At 45.3% G+C, this 22,647-nt stretch overlaps 1 protein-coding gene across 1 annotated transcript in view; it reads left to right on the top strand.

The window, feature by feature from the left end:
• cpa6 (carboxypeptidase A6) overlaps positions 1–22,647 on the top strand; it is a 256,586-nt gene that overhangs the window by 188,177 nt on the left and 45,762 nt on the right. Inside the window, exons 5-8 of the mRNA XM_070884632.1 lie at positions 3,789–3,890; positions 3,978–4,082; positions 10,493–10,603; positions 10,949–11,039. Of these exons, the coding sequence (XP_070740733.1) occupies positions 3,789–3,890; positions 3,978–4,082; positions 10,493–10,603; positions 10,949–11,039 (409 nt within the window). The remainder of the gene's footprint in view (positions 1–3,788; positions 3,891–3,977; positions 4,083–10,492; positions 10,604–10,948; positions 11,040–22,647) is intronic.

A 22,647-nucleotide genomic window follows, 5' to 3' on the forward strand; every position in this document is an offset into this window, starting at 1 on the left:
ATCATCGATAGCTTCTTCTGTAAAAGGTGACAGGACGACATGGCATGAGATCATAGCGTGATATCATTGCTAGGTACTGTCACAGAGATTGATACAACACATAACCGACAGATGTAATCATGATTATTATGAAAATTATCATTCTTTACCTAAAGACGTGCACCGTAACCACAGGCTTTAAGTAAAATATTCCCGGTAAAAGTGAAAGACCTCACATCTGCTAATAGTCACTCATGACTGTTCCAAATCAAATTATATAAATACATAAGTACATGTAAATAAATGTAATACTTACTCTTGCGGATCCCACAAGGTCGTTCCATTGTTTGCAGCATTGGTTGCCCTCATGCACCTCATTGGTCACCGATGCGACCACCTCTGTTATCTCGGTCCATATCCTCTGGTAGGCCTTTGCGATGGGCTTTCCACACCCTCCCTGTGTCAAATCACCCCAGCGTAACTTGACTTCCTGCAGGAGGGAGGCATTTGCCTCGTCCGAGAACCTCCTGGCTCTTTTGTGCCCTCCAATATGCTCCTCTCCCCCCTCACTGCTCTCGCCAGCGTCAGTCTCCACAGCGTGCTGTAATGCCTCTTCCTCTCTCCATTATAGACCAATTTCGGGCAAATATGTGGCTGGTAACAGCTAATTTTTGTTTCTATTTGCTACGAAGCTCTAATGTCTCCCTCCTTTCTCCCAAAGCAGCCACACCACACCCACACATCCCTTCAGTCCCTCTGAGCTCCCTCTCCCTCTCTCTCTGTCACCTATTCTGTGCATGTCATGACGACCCTTAAACTCCTGAATCGCGGGAATAGAGTGTTGCCATGCCGTTGCTAAGGACGGCGACACTTTACGGCAGAACGTCAAAAAATGTTAACGCTAACACCCATTTCATATCGCTCACGGCAACGCCCATTTTCAAAAATGGAGACGAGGTGCAAGAAGCCAGCGATCTGAAAACCCTTTTTTACCGCCCACGCCCGAAATAATGCCCATTTTTGGGCGATAAGCTCAAAAGTGGAGGTTCCAGCCCATTGACTTCTATCTAGTGTCGAATACCCAGTTGATATTTATTGTCATAGTTCCTATATGAAGAATAGGCACTTCATTTAGGCACTGGAAGGCGGCAGAAATCACTGTAACTGTACCTCACAATGCCTCCAGGAAAAGAAGAACGGCCAATCAATCAATCAACCTTGGAGCAGAGAAGATTGAGAGGAGATTTGATAGAGGTGTTCAAAATCATGATTGGTCGAGACAGATTAGATAGAGAGAAACTGTTCCCATTGGTGGAAGGGTCGAGAACCAGAGGGCACACATTTAAGATGATTAACAAAAGAACCAAAGATGACTTGAAGAAAAACTTTTTTATGCAGCGAGTGGTTAGGATCTGGAATGCACTGCCTGAAAGGGTGGTGGAGGCAGACTCAATCGTGGCTTTCAAATGGGAATTGGATAAGTACCTGAAGGAAAAGTATTTGCAGGGCTACGGGAAAGGGCGGGAGAGTGGGACTAGCTGAAGTGCTCTTGCAGAGAGCTGGCACAGGCTCGATGGGCCAAATGGCTTCCTGTGATGTAACTGTTCTTGATTCAATGGTCACCTATATTTTATATATATATATATATATATAATATGAATAAAGAATAACATTTTCAGTTGGTTAGCATTTGCGTCAGATTGGGTCAGTTTGGCTCAGAAGGTAGTACTCTCATCTCTCTAAAGGCGAGTACTGCATTGTTGGAGGTGCCGACCTTCAGATGAAATGTTAAACCAGTATTGCACCAGCCTGTTCCAGTGGCTCAGGTGGGCATTAAAGATACTGTGGCACCATTTCAAGACCCATTAAATTTTCCTGGTGTCTTTGCCAATACTTATCCTTCAATCAAATGAACTAACGTGAGTTGACACTTTGTTTAGAAATTTAGAATCTTAGAAACAAGAGAACTGTTGGCCAACATCTCATAACATTTTATTGGAGATATATATATAAAATATAGAATGAACTTTTATTTCCGAATTAGTGTTTAAGGTTTTCAGTGACAGGCAACAATGCAAGGAAATATTGTTTATATTCCACAGTTCAAAGATAATCTTGTGGTAAATGCATTAATATTGACACCACAGAACTACATGGCATTTTATTTTGAATGTGCTTCAACTAGTTGAGGGGTTACCTTTAATGGTACTTAACATGCCACCCAGCAAGCCCTCAGATTTGGAGTGAAGTTTCAAACCAGCATTAATTTTGTAGTTTGGTTTTATTCCCTCATCAATCTATGACTGCTCCACGCTCCTCCGCTGGTATACTCGATCTACTCGTGTGCATTTCTAACAGCTGAGGCCACTACATCATCATCATCATCGGCAGTCCCTCGGAATCGAGGAAGACTTGCTTCCACTCTTAAAATGAGTCCTTAGGTGGCGGAAGATTCCAAAACGAGAACCACAGTCCCTGTCACAGGTTAACGGAGTGAAAGATGCCTGTGTGTGAGTTCTTTTAACGTGGGGTGGCTGTTGCACACCAGCTACCACACGGGCTTAGCAGAGCAAGGTCTTGGTCCAGTGGCAAGGGGGTTCAAGATGACTGGAGACCAGGCACTGCTGTATGGGCCTATGGCGAGATGTTGGCCGCAGGCTCGGCGCTGAGTAGAGCCTTGATAGTAGGTGGTCCGAGGCTTGGTTGGGGGCAGGCATTGGGAGGGTCAATGGCCCACTGGAGTTCAGAGTGGAAGGTCACAGCCATGATGCTCACCAGTCAGACGACTGGGCCTCTCCTTCCCCACTGGTGACCTGAGGCCACTACACACTTTTGCTGAACCCCAGACTTTAAACTTTGGACTCTCTAATATTGACTCCTCCCATAGACTGTTTCTGACCAGGGCATATCATAGAAATAGGAATAGGCCAGACATCCCCTTGAGCCATTTCTACCATTCTATTAGATCATGACTGATCTGTACCTACGTTTATTTACCCACCCTTTCTCCGCATCTCTTGAAACCTAACAAAACTCTTATCATTTTCAGTCTTGGAAAATTTCGATTGACCCAGCATCCACAGACGTTTTTTGGGGGGATGGGGTGGCGGGGTAGAGTTCCAGATTTCCACTACCCTACTCCATAATGCTACAGCCTATGCTAATTTTTTTGCTCTCAAAAATTTCTAATTATCCATGAGAAAAAATCATACAACCATAATAAAACAGCTAATATTTCAATTCAAATTAACAAATAATTCAAATTAAGCAAGTTTGAATAAGATAGGCAGCCTGTCATCTATTCACATTTGCCTAAAATAGCAATGGGTTAAATTCAGAACATGAAGTTTTGAAATTCTGATGCAAATCTCTGACTCTCCTGAAGATATCTTTAATATGGCAATATGTGTTCTCAGTTGTGGTGTAAGCTTGTATTATGCAGTGTCTGGTAACAATTGTCAGCTGGTATCATGCACAGAATGGAACAATGTGTCATCTTTAGTTGTACAAATGAGTGTTTGAAATTCAAATAGGCCTCTACATGGTTGTTAATTGTCAAATATTTGAGGATAGTTGCTTCATATTTGAGACTACCTTTTGAACCTCAGAAGTTTATTAATGCTCTCTGCATATTCAGTGCACATTATGGAAATGTACTTCTTGAATGTAGGGATGAGGAAATACAAGACAGGGTCATGTGTCTATTTAAAGATAGATTCATTCCATGTCCTCAGTTATTGGAAACTGTTGCGTAAACTCAAATTGTTTATTCTGTGACATATGTTTTGAATGATTTAATGATTTTTCAGATACAAAGCTGGATGCATCAGATGAATCAAACACATTCTCATCTCCTTTATCTTTTCCCCATTGGAAAATCCTATGAAGGACGACCTCTCTTTGTTTTTCAGGTAGTTTGCTCAGGTTACTAAAGCTATTACAATACTTGAGTCAACAGTCAAACATTTTGAATATTTAATGTCTAATTTTGATTTCAGCTTGGCAAGAGATCACGCCGTTTTAAGAGAGCAGTATGGATAGATTGTGGCATTCATGCTAGAGAATGGATTGGTCCAGCGTTTTGTCAATGGTTTGTCAAAGAAGTAAGTATTCAAACTTAATCAACTAAAATGATCTTCATTTTCTCATTTGCAGTATTTAAAGAGTTGATTTGGAACATTTAATTTTATTTAATGATTGACTGGAGCTAAAGAATTGCACTATTACTGCAGCTACAATTATTTTGCCTTCAAATAAACAATACAGTACAATGATTTCTTAGTATCATGGAAATTAAAGCACAGAATAAGGTAATTTAGGCCCATCATCTGTGTGCCTGGGCTAGCTCCACAAAAGAGCTAATTACTCTCGCCCCATTTCCCTGGTCTTTTTCCATACCCTTTATTCATTTTCTTCCAGTTTTTATCAGACTTCTTAAATATTGTGACTGAATCAAATTCAGTGGGCACTTGGGGTAATAAGAACATAAGACATGGGAGCAGGAATAGGCCATTTGGCCCCTCGCGCCTGCTCCGCCATTCAATAAGATCATGACTGATCTAATCATGGACTCAGCTCCACTTCCCTGCCCGCTCCCCATAACCCTTTATTCTCTTATCGCTCAAAAATCTGTCTATCTCCGCCTTAAATACATTCAATGACCCAGCCTGCACAGCTCTCTGGGGCAGAGAATTCCATAGATTTACAACCCTGTGAGAGAAGAAATTTCTCCTCATCTCAGTTTTAAATGAGCAGCCACTTATTCTAAGACTATGTCCCCTAGTTTTAGTTTCCCCTATGAGTGAAAATATCCTCTCTGCATCCACTTTGTCGAGCCCCCTCATTATAGGTTTCAATAAGATCACCTCATTCTTCTGAATTCCAATGTGTATAGGCCCAACCTACTCAACCTATCCTCATAAGTCAACCCCCTCATCTCCAGAATCAACCGAGTGAACCTTCTCTGAACAGCGTCCAATGCATTTATATCCTTCCTTAAATACGGAGACCAAAACTGTACGCAGTACTCCAGGTGTGGTCTCACCAATACCCTGTACAGTTGTAGCAGGACTTCTCTGCTTTTATACTCTATCCCCCTTGCAATAAAGGCCAACATTCCATTTGCCTTCCTGGTTACTTGCTGAACCTGCATACTAACTTTTTGTGTTTCGTGCACAAGGACCCCCAGGTCTCTCTGTACTGCAGCACTTTGCAATTTTTCTCCATACAAATTATAATTTGCTTTTCTATTCTTTCTGCCAAAGTGGATAACCTCACATTTTCCCACATTATACTCCACCTGCCAAATTTTTGCCCACTCACTTAGCCTGTCTATATCTCTTTGCAGATTTTTTGTGTCCTCCTCACAATTTGCTTTCCCACCCATCTTTGTATCATCAGCAAACTTGGCTACATTACACTTGGTCCCTTCATCCAAGTCATTAATATAGATTGTAAATAGTTGAGGACCCAGCACCAATCACTGTGGCACCCCACTAGTCACTGTTTGCCAACAAATGACCCATTTATCCCGAATCTCTGTTTTCTGTTAGTTAGCCAATCCTCTATCCATGCTAAGATATTACCCCCAACCCCGTGAGCTTTTATCTTGTGCAGTAACCTTTAATGTGGCACCTTATCAAATGCCTTCTGGAAATCCAAATACACTACATCCACTGGTTCCCCCTTATCCACCCTTTTGTTACATCCTCAAAGAACTCCAGAAAATTTGTCAAACATGATTTCCCTTTCATAATGTATTCTGTATTCTTTACATTGGAACATATTCTTTCAATACTCTCACTTTATGCTTCTAAGATTTTGAATTTTCCCATTCAAACTATATTATTTGATCCCTGGTATCACCTGAGTGAATCTATATCATTGTACCTTTGCCACTGTGCCTTTCCTATAATGAACTGCCCAAGACTGTACACAGTGCTCCAACTCTGATGTGACAGAGAAATGAGCTGTCGACAGCTGCAGGCTGAATTTTCTAACGTGTGTTGTGAAACAAATGTAACCTTAGTGTAGTGTATGAAAGGCTACAATGAACTCCGTACTGTGAGCCAGTGACTAGGCGTAACCTGGTCAGTCTTTAATGGCTTCCAGAAGTGAAGATACAAAGGTGAAGTTCAGGTTATATACTGGGCCCAGCACGAGTGTACCTATGACCCTAGGACCTCCGACGGTAATGCCCCCTGTTGGTGAGCAGATCTTATGTACATACATTACATCATTCCCCCACTCCCCCCCCCAAGTTCTTGGCACAAGTCCATGTTACAAGTTCAGACGGTCCGGAGCCCTTCGCTCCCTGGTTGACCGTCTCAGTACAATCCCAGTGCTTTCCGAGTTTCTCACGACTTGGGGCTGGGCGTTGACCACAGTGGGTTCTTCTGATGGCTGGACATGAATTGGTTGGTCATCTCAGCTCGCGGTGTCTTCTTCCAACTGTTCCGGCTCGTCAGTGTGTCTAAGCTTGATTTGATCAATGTGTTTCCTGCACATCTGCCCATTCTTGAGCTTAACCATATACACCCGGTTACCATCCTTATCCGTAACATTGCCCAGGAGCCACTTGGGCACTTGACCACAGTTAAGTACATACACTGGGTCATTTATAGATATGTCGCGTGACAGTGTGGCGCGGTGATGATACCACTGCTGGAGTTGATGTTGGGTTTTGACATGATCTTTAAGGTCAGGATGGACTAGAGAGAGCCTGGTAACCGGCTCAATGCGTCAGCGCAGTTCCTGTGTCATGTAGGCCGACGTTAGATCCAATTTGGTGGACGATTTTCCCCCAGCTAGCGTTGCAAACAGTTCATCAGCTTTCGGTAGCAGGTACTGATCTTGTTTCGAAACTGGGTTGATCGTGACCTTGTAATCTCCACAAATCCTGACCGTGCCGTCGCTCTTTAACACCAGAACAATGGGGCTGGCCCATTCATTAAATTCGACCGGAGAGATGACCCCCTCGTGTTGTAGCCTGTCTAATTCAAGCTCAACCTTTCCTCTCATCATGTGCAGGACCGGCTTGGCTTTGTGATGGATGGGCCTTGCGTCTGGGCCTAGGTGAATCTGCACCTTGGCTCCCTTGAAGCTGCCAATTCACGGTTCAAACAGTGAGGGAAATTTGCTCAGTACTTGAGCACACAAATCATCATCCGCTGATGACAAAGCTTTGATATCGTACCATTTCCATTTTATTTTCTCGAGCCAACTCCTGCCGAATAACAATGGGCCGTTGCCCGGGATAATCCATAATGGTAGATCATGAACCGCTCCCTTGTACGACACTCTTACTGCTGCACTACCGATCACTGGTATGAGCTCTTTGGTGTAAGTACGCAACTTTGCATTTATCGGACTCAGCTTGAGTCTCTCTGCCTTGGTCTCTCACGGCTTTTTGAAAGTCCTCTGGCTCATTATCGATTGATTCGCACCAATGTCTAATTCCATGGATACCGGCACGTTGTTTAATTTTAACTCCATCATTATCGGTTGGCTCTTTGTTAGGAACGCATGTATACTCTACACTTCCTCCTCGGAGCTCTCAAATGCCTTGGGCTGCATTGCCAGATCCACACTGAATTGATCATCATCCACGTGGTGTGTCGCAGCTCGCTCGCTCTGCTGTAGACTCGTCCGCTGAAGATGCCCCGTCTTCGCACACCCTCTGCATACACACTGCCTGAAGCAGCACTGATGGGGTCGGTGATTGCCCCCGCACGCCAACACGTTGAGCTCGGATTTGCGCCCGATGGCGGGTTTTGAGCGGCTCCCGTTCTCGCATACGGCGTCGAGTAGGCCCTCGATGGCGAACTTTGAGCGGCTCCTGTTCTGGCATGCGCAGTCGAGTAGGCCCTCGATGGCAAACTTTGAGCGGCCCTCGGTCTTGCAGAAGCAGTCAAGTAGGCCCTGCCATGTGCAGCTCTGCCGGCCGTCGATACAGTTTTGTGCACAGTACTTGCCGTGGAGTTCCTGTTTTGTCGCGATATCTGCTTCATGCTTTTCTGCGTGGACATGCACGCCTGGGCGATGGTGATGACCTTGCTGAAGTCCGGCGTCTCCACAGCCAGCAGCTTACTTAAGATCGCCTCATGGTTGACCCCGATCACGAAAAAGTCACACAGCATGTCTTCCAGTGCAGGCCCAAATTTGCAAGGCCCTGCAAGACGTCTCAGGTCGGCAACAAATGCCGTTACATCCTGGCCTTCTGGACGAACGTTCGTAGAAGTGATATCTGGATATGAGGATTCCTTCCGTGGGTTTAAGGTGTTCCAGAACTAGAGCACACAGTTCTTTGTAATCCTTTTCTGTAGGAAGAGTGGGAGAGAGCAGATTCTTGATGAGTGCATAGGTCGTGGGGCAACAGATGGTGAGAAGAACTGCCCTGCGCTTCTCTGCAAACTTGTGTTTGTTTAGGTCGTTTGCCACGAAATACTGGTCAAGACGATCCGTGAAATTTCTCCAATCCTCTCCCTCATTGAATCTATCTCGAGAATTCCAACAGTACTCGATCATGCTGTGCTCGCCATACTTTTACATGGGTTCATATTTGCCTCATCGCCAGTTGTAGTGTACGAAATTATACAATGAACTCCGTACTGTGAACCAGTGACCAGGTGTAACCTGGTCAGTCTTTAATGGCTTCCAGAAGTGAAGATACAAAGGTGAAGTTCAGGTTATATACCGGACCCAGCACGAGTGTACGTATGACCCTAGGACCTCCAACGGTAGTGCCCCCTGTTGGTGGGCAGACCTTATGTACATACATTACACTTAGTGGTTCCCTTCCCATCCCCTCCTCATCATTCATGCTTCTCCCACTCCTTACTCTCATCACATACCTTTTGCCTTCCTCCTACCTCCTCCCCGAACACACCTTCACTCCCATTACTATCCCTACTCACTCCCATGACTATCTTTACCTCTTTCCTTTAAAATAACCCATTCAATCCCAGCATTTCACCTCACCTTGCTTTGCTGTCACCCTTAGCTCACTATCCTCTAAGGTGGGTAGTAAGTCAGAGGCCTTTCTCCTTAAAGTATTTCCCCTCTCTCCTCCCCCTCTTACCCTCATCTTTTATCGTTTCAGCTCCAAGCAGCTTTGTTTGATTTCAAAATTCATTAATCTTTTGGGATAGAGTTTCCGTTTTGGGCGCAATCGGCAATCCAGGTACAGATTGCACTCAAAATGTGCTAGTTTATTTAATTGAATTTTTTGTTCAAGTTTTTGCTCAAAGTTATTTGCATATCTCAAACGTAAACGTTTCCATGAACCAGCACAATCACATTTTGGAACAAAATTGTTCAGGTTATTTTTTCTTGCATTAAAAACATCTTTGATACATTTAAGCATGGTAACCTTAATGCAGCTGAAAATGGGTTTATCACAAAAAATAAGCATTTTTAACAAGAGTTTCTAGTCCCCCACTTGTGAGTAACCCAATTTTAAATAACTGAAAATGACTTTAATAAAAGCTATACAGAACCATTTACCAGTTTCATTGGTGTACAGTAGTCAGTTTCTTAGTAAGTTAAAAATTTTGTAATTTTTAAAAGGTGCCTTGCTAGAAGAAAAAGCTTAATTTATGGAGCCTCCTCGAAGGCCCGCAAATGGGTACAATTAGCAGAAACTTGCCATGGTGATTAATTTGATTGGGGGCGCGGCCAGCTTTGTGGGTGGGGCTGGCTTCCAGCGCAATGTTTTTTAAATTAGTTCGAAAGTTTGCGGAAACTCGATTTGCGGTGGACATAATTTGCGCTTAAAATTCCTTGATCATTGGTGTTTGGTGAATTGCACTGGAAAAATAAGCGCAACTCTATCTCATTTTTTAAAGGAATCAAATTATGATGAGGAAAGATTCAGTCTGTCGGCCGCTCTCTATATATCTTTCTCTCTGTCTCATGTTTATATGTTTATATTTTCTAACTGATATAATTTAACTGAACTATACTTTGAAGTCCAACAAACCTGTTGGCCCACAACAGAAGCTACACTTTTCATCAGACATAGATCTGATTGGTCCTATCAGGATAAGCTAAGCAGAATTCTTGGAGCATCCAGGTAATGTTTCCAGAAACATTTTCGAAGTTCTTCTGTGACTTTACAGGGGCTGGCCTAAAAACATCCCTCTCTCCGTCCTGAGTGAAATTATCATCATAACATTATAAATTGGCTATGCCACCACACATGGCTCCTATTCCCATGTCATATAAAAGGCCAGCTTGTTTTTCCCAGCTGAAAAGTATCTGTTCCCTATTTCTTGCATCACAATTCTTGTTACCGTATTGTTACAAGCCTTCAGTCTACCCACAACAATAAGTTAGCTTAGATCGCCCTTGTTGTTTACACAAATATATTTTTTTATTGTACAGTTAAATGATATACAAGATACATAGTTTTATATGGGAACAGCCATATTCATATACGGTATTGCAAGCAAACAGTTACAATGTAAATCGGATTTTAAAAAGCATCTGAGTGTTTTGTTTACTTCTGTGTAAGGCTGTACAAACATACCACAGTGATCCTGCAATGCGACGACTTCTAAATCAACTGCATTTCTACATCATGCCTGTTTTTAATGTAGATGGATACCATTATAGCTGGACAACTGTAAGTGAATCATGTGTTGTTGTTCTAAAGCAAGTCCTTCAAAGATCAGTTCGAATTGTAGTTTTTGTTGGTGCACTCTTTTTAAGGGAACAGATGAACTCCTGCAGGTCTCTGACTGCATAAATTAAATAATACATTCAAAGAGCCAGTAAACTTCGTTGTTTTTTGTAACCTAATCATGTAAATAAACTTTGGGTGTAGCTGTAAAAGAAAAATTATCATGGCTCTGTATTGTCAAGTGGCCTATTGTTTTATCAGTCATTACAATTAGGGTGGAGAAGTTCTTTAGAATGTTGAACTTTGATCATCGTAATTTGAAACGTACAATTTTTGCATCATGTTTAGGATCGGTTCTGGAGAAAGACACGTTCTAACAGTACCCATTTCAATTGCCACGGAGTTGATGCCAACCGTAATTGGAAGGTCAAGTGGTCCAGTAAGTTCAAACATGGAATATTATTCATCTCTCTTCTATCTTAATAATAAATGTTACGAGACAAGAATTCCACTGAGCCCTGTGACGTACTAACTTAGCAACAGTTTCAGGCAGGAGTAGATGATTGGTCCTTCCAATCTATCATTCTAGTTCCCACACATTGGGCTCAATTATCCCCAATGCCGTTTCTTGGTGTATTGCCAGAGTTATGCCTGTTTTTCATGGCCCCAACTACTCAAAAAAAAAAGTAGCAAATTTCCCCATTCTATTTTTTGAAATTGGCGCAGCGCAGCCTGTCCTGTAGCCTCGGGGGATGGAGCCAAATGTCTGCGCCGAAAAATCGATGCCGTCCCTTCTGCGCATGCGCGGGGGGATAAAATGACGTTTTTGACGTGATTCCTATGGGCGCGCATGCCCAGTACAGCTTCCGGTCTGCATTTGGCCATTTTTAAAGAGCAAGTTGTGTATGAGAACTTTAATTTTCATTGGAAAAATCGGAGCTGCAATACAAGATGCAACGCGACGCAAGAACCAAGAATTTCTTACAGGATGAAGTTACTGTGCTTGAGGGCAGATAGCACGAGCTGGACACCAGCAGAGGTCACATAAAAGTTCCACCAAAAGAAATGAAGAAACGCTGCAACCAACTTGCAGAAGATTACTGTGCAATGGTGAACACCCCGAGGTCTGGAAGACAGTGCAAAAAGAAGTGGCAGGACCTTGGTTAAGTAGTTAGTGTAAGTAATATCTTCATTTATTCAATGGAATTACAATTGTAAATGTGACCAGCTGTATATATCCCACCCAGCAGAAAGACACCCTCTCTAAAAAGTTATGTTTTCATCTTTGCAGAGGAAGGTGGCACACAACAAACGAGAAAGGACTCGAATCGGAGGCCCGGCAAATCTGCACCCACTGACATCCTTGGAAGGGAGGATCGCTGCTTTGATGGGTCCTGCCTAGAGAAAAGCAACCACCACTGCACAAGCTGGGCCCACACTCGAGGGAGAGGGTAAGTCCTGCAAATTCCACAGTCTGACTTTACTAAATGTGAAGTACTGTACGGGCTAGCCATGCTTCGGTTCATGAGGATGTCTCCATCAGCTACGCTTCGGTTGATGCAATGTGCTATCATTCATCGTGGTCCTTCAAATCAGCCTGCTGCCTGCGCTGTGTGAGCCTACTCATGCCACCCACCCTGCCCCCTCCTCTGTTGCTAACCATTTCTCTGATCTGCTATATTTTGCAGAACTTGAGGCCAATCCTGATGATGCAGAAGAAGATTCAGATACGAATGAGCCTGAAGAGGCGAACATCTTCCAATCCAACCTTCCAGACCAAGAGCATGGGGGTGAGGGGGAGGGGATGGATGAAGGCCCCACTGTTGTACTCACTCTGGAGGAGGTGCAGGTGCTACCCATTGAGGTGCCAGCCCCTTCCCTGAGTGGTTTGAGTGTTGGTGGGACATTCCACTGTTTCCCACCATCTGCAGCTGGGGATTTCAGTGGGGTGCAGCGAGGCACACCCAGGGCCCCACTGTCCGAGGCTGCGGGTCCCAGTGGGATGCAGTGAGCCACACCCAGGGTGAGGAGGGGAAGGAGAGCTCGACAGCGCTCTCCTGAGGTGCAGGATCTAACAGATATGGTTCAGATGATGGCGATGAGTGCGGAGAGCATTGACCTTACACGATCACTCCTGGACACAATCAGTGGGGTGGATGATGAGGTAACGGGACTGTCGGGAGAAGTAACAACATTCTCACGAGAAATGGGAACACTGTCTGGGAACATGGGGGAGGGAATGTTTCAGTCAGCTGAAACAATGACGGTGCACATGAGGGAGGGAATGTCGCACGTAGCTGATGTGCTGTCTGTGAACATCAGGGAGCGAATGTTTCACGTAGTTCAAACACTGTCAGTGAATATGAGGGAGGGAATGTTGCAGGTAGTTGACACACTGTTGCTCAACATGAGGAAGGGAATGTCACAGGTAGCTGAGTCACTGTCGGCAAACATGAGGGAGGGAATGTTGGAGGTTGTTGAGACACTGTCAGGGCACATGAGGGAGGGAATGTCGGTGTTAGCTGCTGCAATAAGGGAACACGCCCAGATCCTCCACCCATTGACAGAATCAACTGCCACTCCCACACTAATCCCCAGACCAGCCTCTAAACAGGCCCAAGCCGGACCCTCCACATTACCGCCTGCCCCTCCCCCGTCCCCCCATCAAGAAGTACGCATTACCTGAGATGTTCGAAAGAATAAGCTTGGTACCAACCCGAGAAACGCTGTGCCACCTCCTGCCAACAGCAGTGGGCAGTCTTAGAATAAGGTGGAGGAGAGATGGGTGCAGCCTTTCTATGCTGCTGTTGTTGTTGTTGGTATTATTGTTGTCACTGTTGTAACTGTTCTCAAATTAAAAGTTTTTTGTAAGTTATGTAAATTTACAAGTTTACAAGTTTGTAAGTGATATTAAAGTAAAGTTTGATACAAGAATAATTTTATTAAAGTTAAGTAGAAACAAATGTTTGTTAAACTTTTGATTAAAATACATTTTACATTATAACTGAATCATTTACATTACTTTTTCCATTATTAACAACTTTTTGAACTAAAGAAGAATCATTTACATTATTTGTTCCATTATTAACACAACTTTTTGAAGTAAACAAGAATCATTTACATTATTTGTTCCATTATTAACACAACTTTTTAAAGTAAACAAGAATCATTTCCATTATTTGTTCCATTAACACAACGCAACATTACGGAACAGCTCCAAACAGTAAAGATGGTCCATGTGGAATAGTTACCGCTGAGCCTTCAGGCAGCAAAGCGTTCACAGATGAGCTGCTGGCGCAAGGCTCGAGCAATTGTTAAAGGGACACGACGGCCCACCCTCCTCCGCCACCGTGCTCCGGGTTCAGATAGTTGCATGGCTTCCTCGTCCTCCTCCTCCTCCTCGACATCTGCATCTTCCTCATCATCATCAGCCACTCTCACCTCAGGTGGGTCTTCTATTACCAGCTGTTGCTGCCTCATGATGGCTAAGTTATGCAGCATGCAGCACACAACAGTGAACTGACCGACAATCTCAGGGGAGTATAGCAAGTAGTCTCAGGAATGATCCAGGCATCGGAAACGCTGTTTCAAGATGCTAATGGTCCTTTATTAAGCTGCGCGTCGCAATGTGCGACATGTTGTATTCCTGGTCAGCTTCCATCCGGGTTATGCATAGGGGCGTCATGAACCAGGTGACGAGGCCATACCCTTTGTCTCCCAGTAGGCAACTCTACCCTTCTGGAGTGGAACTAAAGTACAGAATCAGTGGGAACCTGTTCAACCTTCGCCGTCTCCAGGCCAGGTCCAAGACCACCCCAACCTCTGTCGTTGAGCTAAAGTAGGCAGACGACGCCTGCATCTGCGCACATACAGAGGCTGAACTCCAGGACATAGTTGACGTATTTACTGAGGTGTACGAAAGATTGGGCCTTACGCTAAACATCCCGAAGACAAAGGTCCTCCACCAGCCTGTCCTCACTGCACAGCACTGCCTCCCAGTCATCAAGCTCCACGGCGTGGCCCTGGACAACGTGGACCATTTCCCATACCTCGGAAGCCTCTTATCAACAAGGGCAGACAGTGAAGACGAGATTCAACACCACCTCCAGTGCAGCCTTCGACCGCCTGAGGAAAAGAGTGTTTGAAGACCAGGCCCTCAAAACTGCCACCAAGCTCATGGTCTACAGGGCTGTAGTGATACCCGTCCTCCTGTATGGCTCAGAGACATGGACCATGTACAGTAGACACCTCAAGTGACTGGAGAAATACCACCAGTGCTGTCTCTGCAAGATTCTATAAATTCCCTGGGAGGACAGACGCACCAACATTAGCGTTCTCGACCAGGCCAACATCCCCAGCATTGAAGCACTGACCACACTTGATCAGCTCCACTGGGCAGGCCACATTGTCCACGTGCCAGACACGAGACTCTCAAAGCAAGCGCTCTACTGGGAACTCCTTCATGGCAAACAAGCCAAAGGTGGGCAGAGGAAACGTTACAAGGACACCCTCAAATCCTCCCTGATAAAGTGCAACATCTCCACTGATACCTGGGAGTCCCTGGCCAAAGACTGCCCTAAGTGGAGGAAGTGCATCCGGGAGGGTACTGAGCACCTCGAGTCTCATCGCCGAGAGCATATAGAAAACAATCGCAGGCAGCGGAAAGAGCGTGCGGCAAACCTGTCCCACCCTCGCTTACCCTTAACGACTATCTGTCCCACCTGTGACAGGGACTGTGGTTCTCGTATTGGACTGTTCAGCCACCTAAGACTCATTTTAAGAGTGGAAGCAAGTCTTCCTCGATTCCGAGGGACTGCCTATAATGATGATGATGATCTGGCTGCTGCTGAAACATCGAAGATATAATGCTATCGCAAAGGATGAACGCATCATGGGTGCTCCCAGGATCATCATAGACAGTCCCTTGGAATCAAGAAAGACTTGCTTCCACTCTTAAAATGAGTCCTTAGCTGGCTGAACAGTCCAATATGAGAATCACAGTTCCTGTCACAGGTGGAACAGATAGTCTTTGAGGGTAAGGGAGGATGGGACAGATTTACCGAATGCTCTTTCTGCTGCCTGTGCTTGACTTCTGCATGCTCTCGGCGATGAGACTCGAGGTGCTCAGCGCCCTCCTGGATGCACTTCCTCCACTTAGGGCAGTCTTTGGCCAGGGACTCCCAGGTATCGGTGGGGGTGTTGCACTTTATCAGGGAGGCTTTGAGGGTGTCCTTGTAACGTTTCCTCTGCCCACCTTTGGTTGGTTTGCCGTGAAGGAGTTCCGAGTAGAGCGCTTGCTTTGGGAGTCTCGTGTCTGGCATGTGGACAATGTAGCCTGCCCAGCGGAGCTGATCAAGTGTAGTCAGTGCTTCAATGCTGGAGATGTTCGTCTGGTCGAGGACACTAATGTTGGTGCGTCTGTCCTCCCAGGTGGTATTTCTCCAGCGACATCATGGGTGCTCCCAGGGTATCTTGCATCAACTGACATGATGCGATGCATGTTGTCACACATGAGCTAATGAAGTGGAAGCCTTTTCTTTTCCTATACATCTCGGAATCCTGCAAAGGTGCTCGCAAGACAGTGCAGCCCTGTATCTTTGGGAAGAAGCAATGCTGGAGAAGCCCACAGCCTTTTCATGCATTGCCTGGGCAGTCATGGAAACTTTATGTAGTCATTCCTCCAGGCATATAGTGCAGCAGTCACCTGCCGAATACAGATACATGTTGCATGTTGAGAAATGGCACACGCATCCCCAGTTGTAGCCTGGAATGATCCAGATGCATAGAATGAAAGTGCAGCTGTAACCTTCACTTCAACCGACAAAGCAGTCCTCCTGACACTTCTAGGTTGCAGGTCTGCTTTTACTAACTCACAGATCTCAGTTACAACTTCTTTGCGGAAATGCAGCCTTCTGGCACAGTCTGCATCACTCAGGTGCAGGTACAAACGTCTGTCTCGATATACCCGACGTGGGTAAGGCCTCCTGCCCATCACCCTACGTGCTCTGAGGTTCCTCATGCAATGACGTCAAATCAGTTGTCTCCTCCGCAGCACCATCATGCAGAAAGCAATGTGTGAGGAGAATACAAAAAAATCTGTGAAAGTGAGTGGGCAAAAATTTAGCAGAATGAGTATAATGTTGGAAAGTGTGAGGTTATGCACTTTGGCAGGAAAAATCAAAGAGAAAATTTTATTTAAATAGAGAAAGATTGCAAAGTGCTGCAGTACAGCGGGACCTGGGGGTACTTGTGCATGAAACACAAAAGGTTAGTATGAAGGTACAGCAAGTGATCAGGAAGGCCATTGGAATCTTGGCCTTTATTGCAAAGGGAATGGAGTATAAAAGCAGGAAAGTCTTGCTACATTTGTACAGGGTATTGGTGTGGCCACACCTGGAATACTGCGTGCAGTACTTGCTTTGGAGGCAGTTCAGAGAAGGTTCACAAGGTTGATTCCAGAAATGAGGGGGTTGACTTATGGAGAAAGATTGAGTAGGTTAGGCCTCTACTCATTGGAGTTCAGAAGAATGGGAGGTGATCTTATCGAAACGTATAAGATTATGAGGGGGCTTGACAAAGTGGATGCAGAGAGGATGTTTCCACTGATAGGGGAGACTAGAACTAGAGGGCATAATCTTAGAATAAGGGGCCGCCCATTTAAAACTGAGATGAGGAGAAATTTCTTCTCTCAGAGGGTTGTGGATCTGTGGAATTTGCTGCCTCAGAGAGCTATGGAAGCTGGGACATTGAATAAATTTAAGACAGAAATAGACAAGTTTCTTAAACGATAAGGGAATAAGGGGTTATGGAGAATGGGCAGGGAAGTGGAGCTGAGGCCATGATCGAATCAGCCAGCATCGTATTAAATGATGGAGCAGGCTCGAGGGGTCGTATGGCCTACTGCTCCTATTTCTTATGATCTTAGAAGGCTTGCACAAGGTATGGCATTGTTAGTATTGCCCCCATGATTAAATGCTACCTTTGCAAGAAGCTCAAAATGGCAGGCAGGACAAGGTTCTTTGTTCTCCCTCCCCAAGATTGACGCCCTAGTACGGACCACACCCAGGTCTGAGCAAGTGCAATGATCGGGAAACATGTCCCTGGCTTCATTTGATGTGTGTTGTAGGCTTGTGATGCCTTCCGTTCGCCTTCCACAGCCCCCCACCGCCCCCACCCCAGGCTTCTTTTCAAGCCGAGCCCGTGTACGGGCGAGTGACCGATTCTGCCGGCTGACTCTCCGACCCTCGAGCCCGGTTTGGAGATGTTCGCTAGTGGCGTGTCAGTTTTTAAAACATCAAAACTTAAAGAATTCCATTAAACTTAATTTCCTGCATTTTAAGTTTTAAAAATTGACGCTTGATTGTGGATATTTGTGTGTTCTTGACTCCCTCCAAAACTTCACATAAAAACAATGGCGTCTTTCTGCGTCAATTTTTTAATATGCGCTGGGTTCTCTTAAATGCCCAAAAGGTTTTTCTGGAGTGGTCACATACACCGTCCTAAGAGAAATTTAAATTTGCCAATCTTCCATAATTGTGAAAAACTGGCGCAGACATCAGGTTGCGCATCAGGTATGACGCAAAAAAAAAACTAATCTAAAAAAATCGTAACTAACTGAGTTACGCTGGCGCACAAAGATTGGGGAAACTTGAATTTTTAAATTTAGGCCAAAAAAAGCGGCGCGCACCAATAAAACGCTGCAAATCACTGGGGAAAATTGAGCCCAAATTATCCAGATGCATTTCCAAATTTAATAACCATGAATGCTATTTGCTGAGAAGAATTTGTCCAGTCCCTTGTGTAACCCCATCATAGGTTCTTGTTCCACTACTCTTGTTAGTAGTCCGTTATTAATATTTATCACCCTATGAATGAAAACAACTTGCTGAATTTTCCATTTTTTTGATTATCTTCAATTTGATCCGATGAACCTTTGTCCTTGAATTGCATATGCAGTGGAAAAATCTCCTCATAATCTTAAATACTTCTAACAAACCACACATCTGTCTTTTTTAAAGAGCGAAAAGTCTAAAGGTAACCAGCATCATCTTTTAGCTCTGTTCCTTAGGGCCCGATATTAATGGGAATGCAGGAGCAGGGGTATAGTTAGGCTTTTGGGAAAATTGGAAGAAGGGCTTTCCCTCGGGTCGTGACAAATTTAACAGCAGGACCTGATTAATATTTTTTGTCTCTGTTCCCAGCTGCAGCCAGCCAGATTGAGAAGCTGGCTGGCTGTCTGGTGGTAGGCTTTCAGCACTAGGCCGCAGCTGGAGAGCGGAGCAGAGAGGAGGGAGGGAAGGATCGGAAAAGTCAGATAGGAATATCGGAGGGACGAGGTCGTAGGTGAAAGGGAGAGGTGGGGAGGAGATCAGAGGCCGGGGTGGGGAGGGGAGTGGGGAAAATCGGAGGCCACAGGGGTGGGCGGGTGGGGAGCTATGAGGCCGGTCGGGTGGAGGGGAGATAGGAGGCCAGGGGGGTGGGCGAAGGGGGGAAGGAGAGATAGGAGGACGGAGGAGTTGGGGTGAGGGGAGATAGGAGGCCAGGTTGGGGGAGATCAGAAGGGGCGGGGTGGGCGGGGGGGGGAGCGATTGGAGGCCGCAGCCAGAGAGTGCAGTGGAGGGAGGGAGGAATTGAAAAGACTGGGGTGGGGGGAGATCGGAAAGGCCAGGTTGGTAGGAGATTGTGAATTGGGAGGGCATCGTGGTGGGGGAATGAAGATTGGATCGCCGGGGGTGGAGGCGGGGGAGTAGATCAGCCGATCGTGGGAGGGGAAGCAGGTTAGCTTGGTGGGCTGGGGGGAAGCACTCCTGCTCTTCCTGGCCCACAAGCATTGCTGGAAAGGCACTTACCTACTGGATCCAGCTGTCCTCGCCTCCCTTTAGCTGCCAGAACCCGGCCAGCCAGTGTTACATTTTAAATGGAGGTAAAATCTGAGGCACACAACCACATTAAAATATTTAAATGAGCAAATCACCTCCTGGGAGCAGATTGATTGCCCGCTCCCTGTCCCGTATCCGTTAAAACTGAAAGAGGGCCTGTTCAAGGTAGGCTTGGTTCAGGTTTGATATTATTAATATTTTAACATTCCACCCAAACCAAAACCACTCATTTTTGGGAGTTGAAATTGCCCCCTTAATTTCTGAAATTAATCTAATATGTCTCTTTTGCATCTCTCCAGTAACTTAATATCCTTTTTAAAATAAGGAGATTAAAATTTCAAGCTGTACTCCAAATGCAGCCGCTCCCAAATTCAGATATACTTTACAAATTACCTTTCTTGACTTATATGTTGCAGCCCTAGCTATACATCCCAACATCCTGTTCAACCAGCTAACTGCCTGTGAACACTACTGATATTTTTAGCATCCTAGCTACCAAATCCTCAAACTTTTTTCCTATTGTGAAGCATAAGCATATTACCATTTTATGCACATTGATAAGCATCATTAATTATCTTGGACATGATTTCTCCTCCAAATCATTTATAAAAACCATGAACAGTAAGGGGCTGAAATTGCCCTGTCCCTTAAGGACTGTTACCACCGGAAATCGGCGACCACACTGGGGAGTGGAATGGCCGCCATTTTGAAAATTCCGCTCCTGAGGTATCCTAGTAGTGACCTGCCCCCCCCCCCCCCCCCCACTACCGCTCTGCTGCTGCCGATCCATCCTAAGTGCGTCATCAGAGCACGCAACGCCGATATTCTCTCCCTCGATCGCGAAATTCAGCCGAGAAAATCTTGCTCCCGCTGCTCGGTGCCAACGGCAGCTTTTTCTGCCCGTGCACTGTGTTTGGAGTGTGCTCAAAAAGGCGAGGACCTACTGCCAAGGCCGCCATCTTATTTTTTTTGTCGGCCGACTGCCATGTTGGGCTGGCAATTATGCCTCCGGGTTTGGCCGGGCCACCAACAGGTTGCCAGGCCGCTGGCCCGGCCGAAACTCTCCCTGGTGGCCCAGTGGACCTAACTTAAATAATGGCAGCGACTCTCCCCTTTAAGTGAAGGGGAGAGACGTGGTGACGCGCCAGCGTGATGACGTCATCAGCGCTACGTTGATGAGTGACAACAGAGGACAGTCTACCCGCCCCCAGCTTCTGCCCCTCTAGTGTGCGAACCTCCACTCACCGCTGCACTTCCACCTCCATTATAACCGACTTCTAGGCCGCTGGAAAAAAAAAGCCCAAGAGCAGAATTTCGCTCAAGAGGCCACCGCATCAACCGCATCGGTAAAAACAGATGAAACGGTAGGTGCGGCGTGTTTCCGGCGATGGGCAATTTTGGCAGTCTCAGCACTGACCCCCGTGGCACACCACTAAATGGCTACCACCCAGATACATCTATTCATTGCTGTTTACCAACCTACCAGTTACTAATTCAGTCATGCCTTGCCTTCTATTCCATGAGCCAGAACCTTATATAGTTGCCCTATGTGGAGCAGTACTAAATGCCCTCCTAAATTCCATTGGTTCAGCACAATCTGATGCTCCATAGAGCCTTGAAGCTGCTCTTGATTACGTCATGTAAGTCTCTGTCCTGCTCCTCATCACAGGTATTGAAAACTGTGTGCCTATTGGACAAATCCAGACCCACAACATCTCCTCCATTCCCTGTAGGTGATTATCTACTTCACTAACTGTTTTACTGTATTCTTCTTCCTCCCCATATATGTTGTAGAGTGTAGCCACCTGCATTGCTCTGCTCAAGCAACACACCTTTCCGATACTTCGAGTGTGTACCCCTCCTGGAACTTTGCTGAACAAGTACATTCTATATCATACATGCTACACATATCACAAGCCTAGCTCCCATAGTTCTAATTTGGACTTAAATAATTAGAACTGATTCTTAATTAATTGCCTACCTAGTCTTGCAGATTCAGGCTCACTCTCTCAGCACCAACTCATATTCAGGCCAAAATCTTTATTTCCTTTCAGTAAAAACTCAGTGTATCAGTGTCTCACTTAGTTGACCTCTCACGGTTCAACAAATGTTTTCAGTGTAAAACTTCATCGGAACTGAAAACTGAAAGATCCTTTTCTGATAAGATAAGATATTAGAGGTTTACAGGATAGAAGGAAGCCATTTGGTCCATCACGTCTCTTCACGTTCTTTGCTAGAGCAATCCAAAACTAATCCCACTTCTCTGCTCTATCCCCACATCCGCTAAATAAAGATTTTTTTTTCCTGACTTCTGTTCTAACTCTCTTAGTGATAATCTTAAATTGATGATTCCGCCTCACTAAGTCCCAAACCAAATGAAAGAGTCTATCCATATTCACTGTATTAAAACTCTTCATAATTAAAAACCTCTTAATTCTCTTCTTGGCCTTCTCTGCTCCCCTGGAATTAGTTCCAGTGTCTCAAGTCTATCCTTGTAACTGCAGTTTGCATCACAGCCATCATAGTTGTGAATCTACACTGAAGATTGTCTAAGGCTTTAATCTTCAGCTGCTTCATCAATGACCTTCCCTCCATCATGTCAGAAGTGGGGATGCTCGCTGATGATTGCACAGTGTTCAGTTCCATTCGCAACTCCTCAGATAATGGAGCAGTCCACACCTGCATGCAGCAAGACCTGGATGACATTCAGGCTTGGGCTGATAAATGACAAGTAATATTCGCGCCGCACAAGTGCCACGCAATAACTATCTCCAACAAGAGAGAGTCTAACCACCTCCCTATGACATTCAATGGCATTAACATCACCAATCCCCTACCACCACTATCCTGGGGTCACCATTGACCAGAAACTTAACTGGACTAGCCACTTAAATACTGTGGCAATAAGAGCAGGTCAGAGGCTGGCTTTAGAAACATAGAAAATAGGTGCAGGAGCAGGCCATTCAGCCCTTCTAGCCTGCACCGCCATTCAATGAGTTCATGGCTGAACATGAAACTTCAGTACCCCCTTCCTGCTTTCTCGCCATAACCCTTGATCCCCCGAGTAGTAAGGACTTCATCTAACTCCCTTTTGAATATATTTAGTGAATTGGCCTCAACTACTTTCTGTGGCAGAGAATTCCACAGGTTCACCACTCTCTGGGTGAA

The sequence above is a fragment of the Pristiophorus japonicus genome, chromosome 1 (assembly GCF_044704955.1).
Source record: "Pristiophorus japonicus isolate sPriJap1 chromosome 1, sPriJap1.hap1, whole genome shotgun sequence".
NCBI classification, from domain to species: Eukaryota; Metazoa; Chordata; class Chondrichthyes; family Pristiophoridae; genus Pristiophorus; species Pristiophorus japonicus.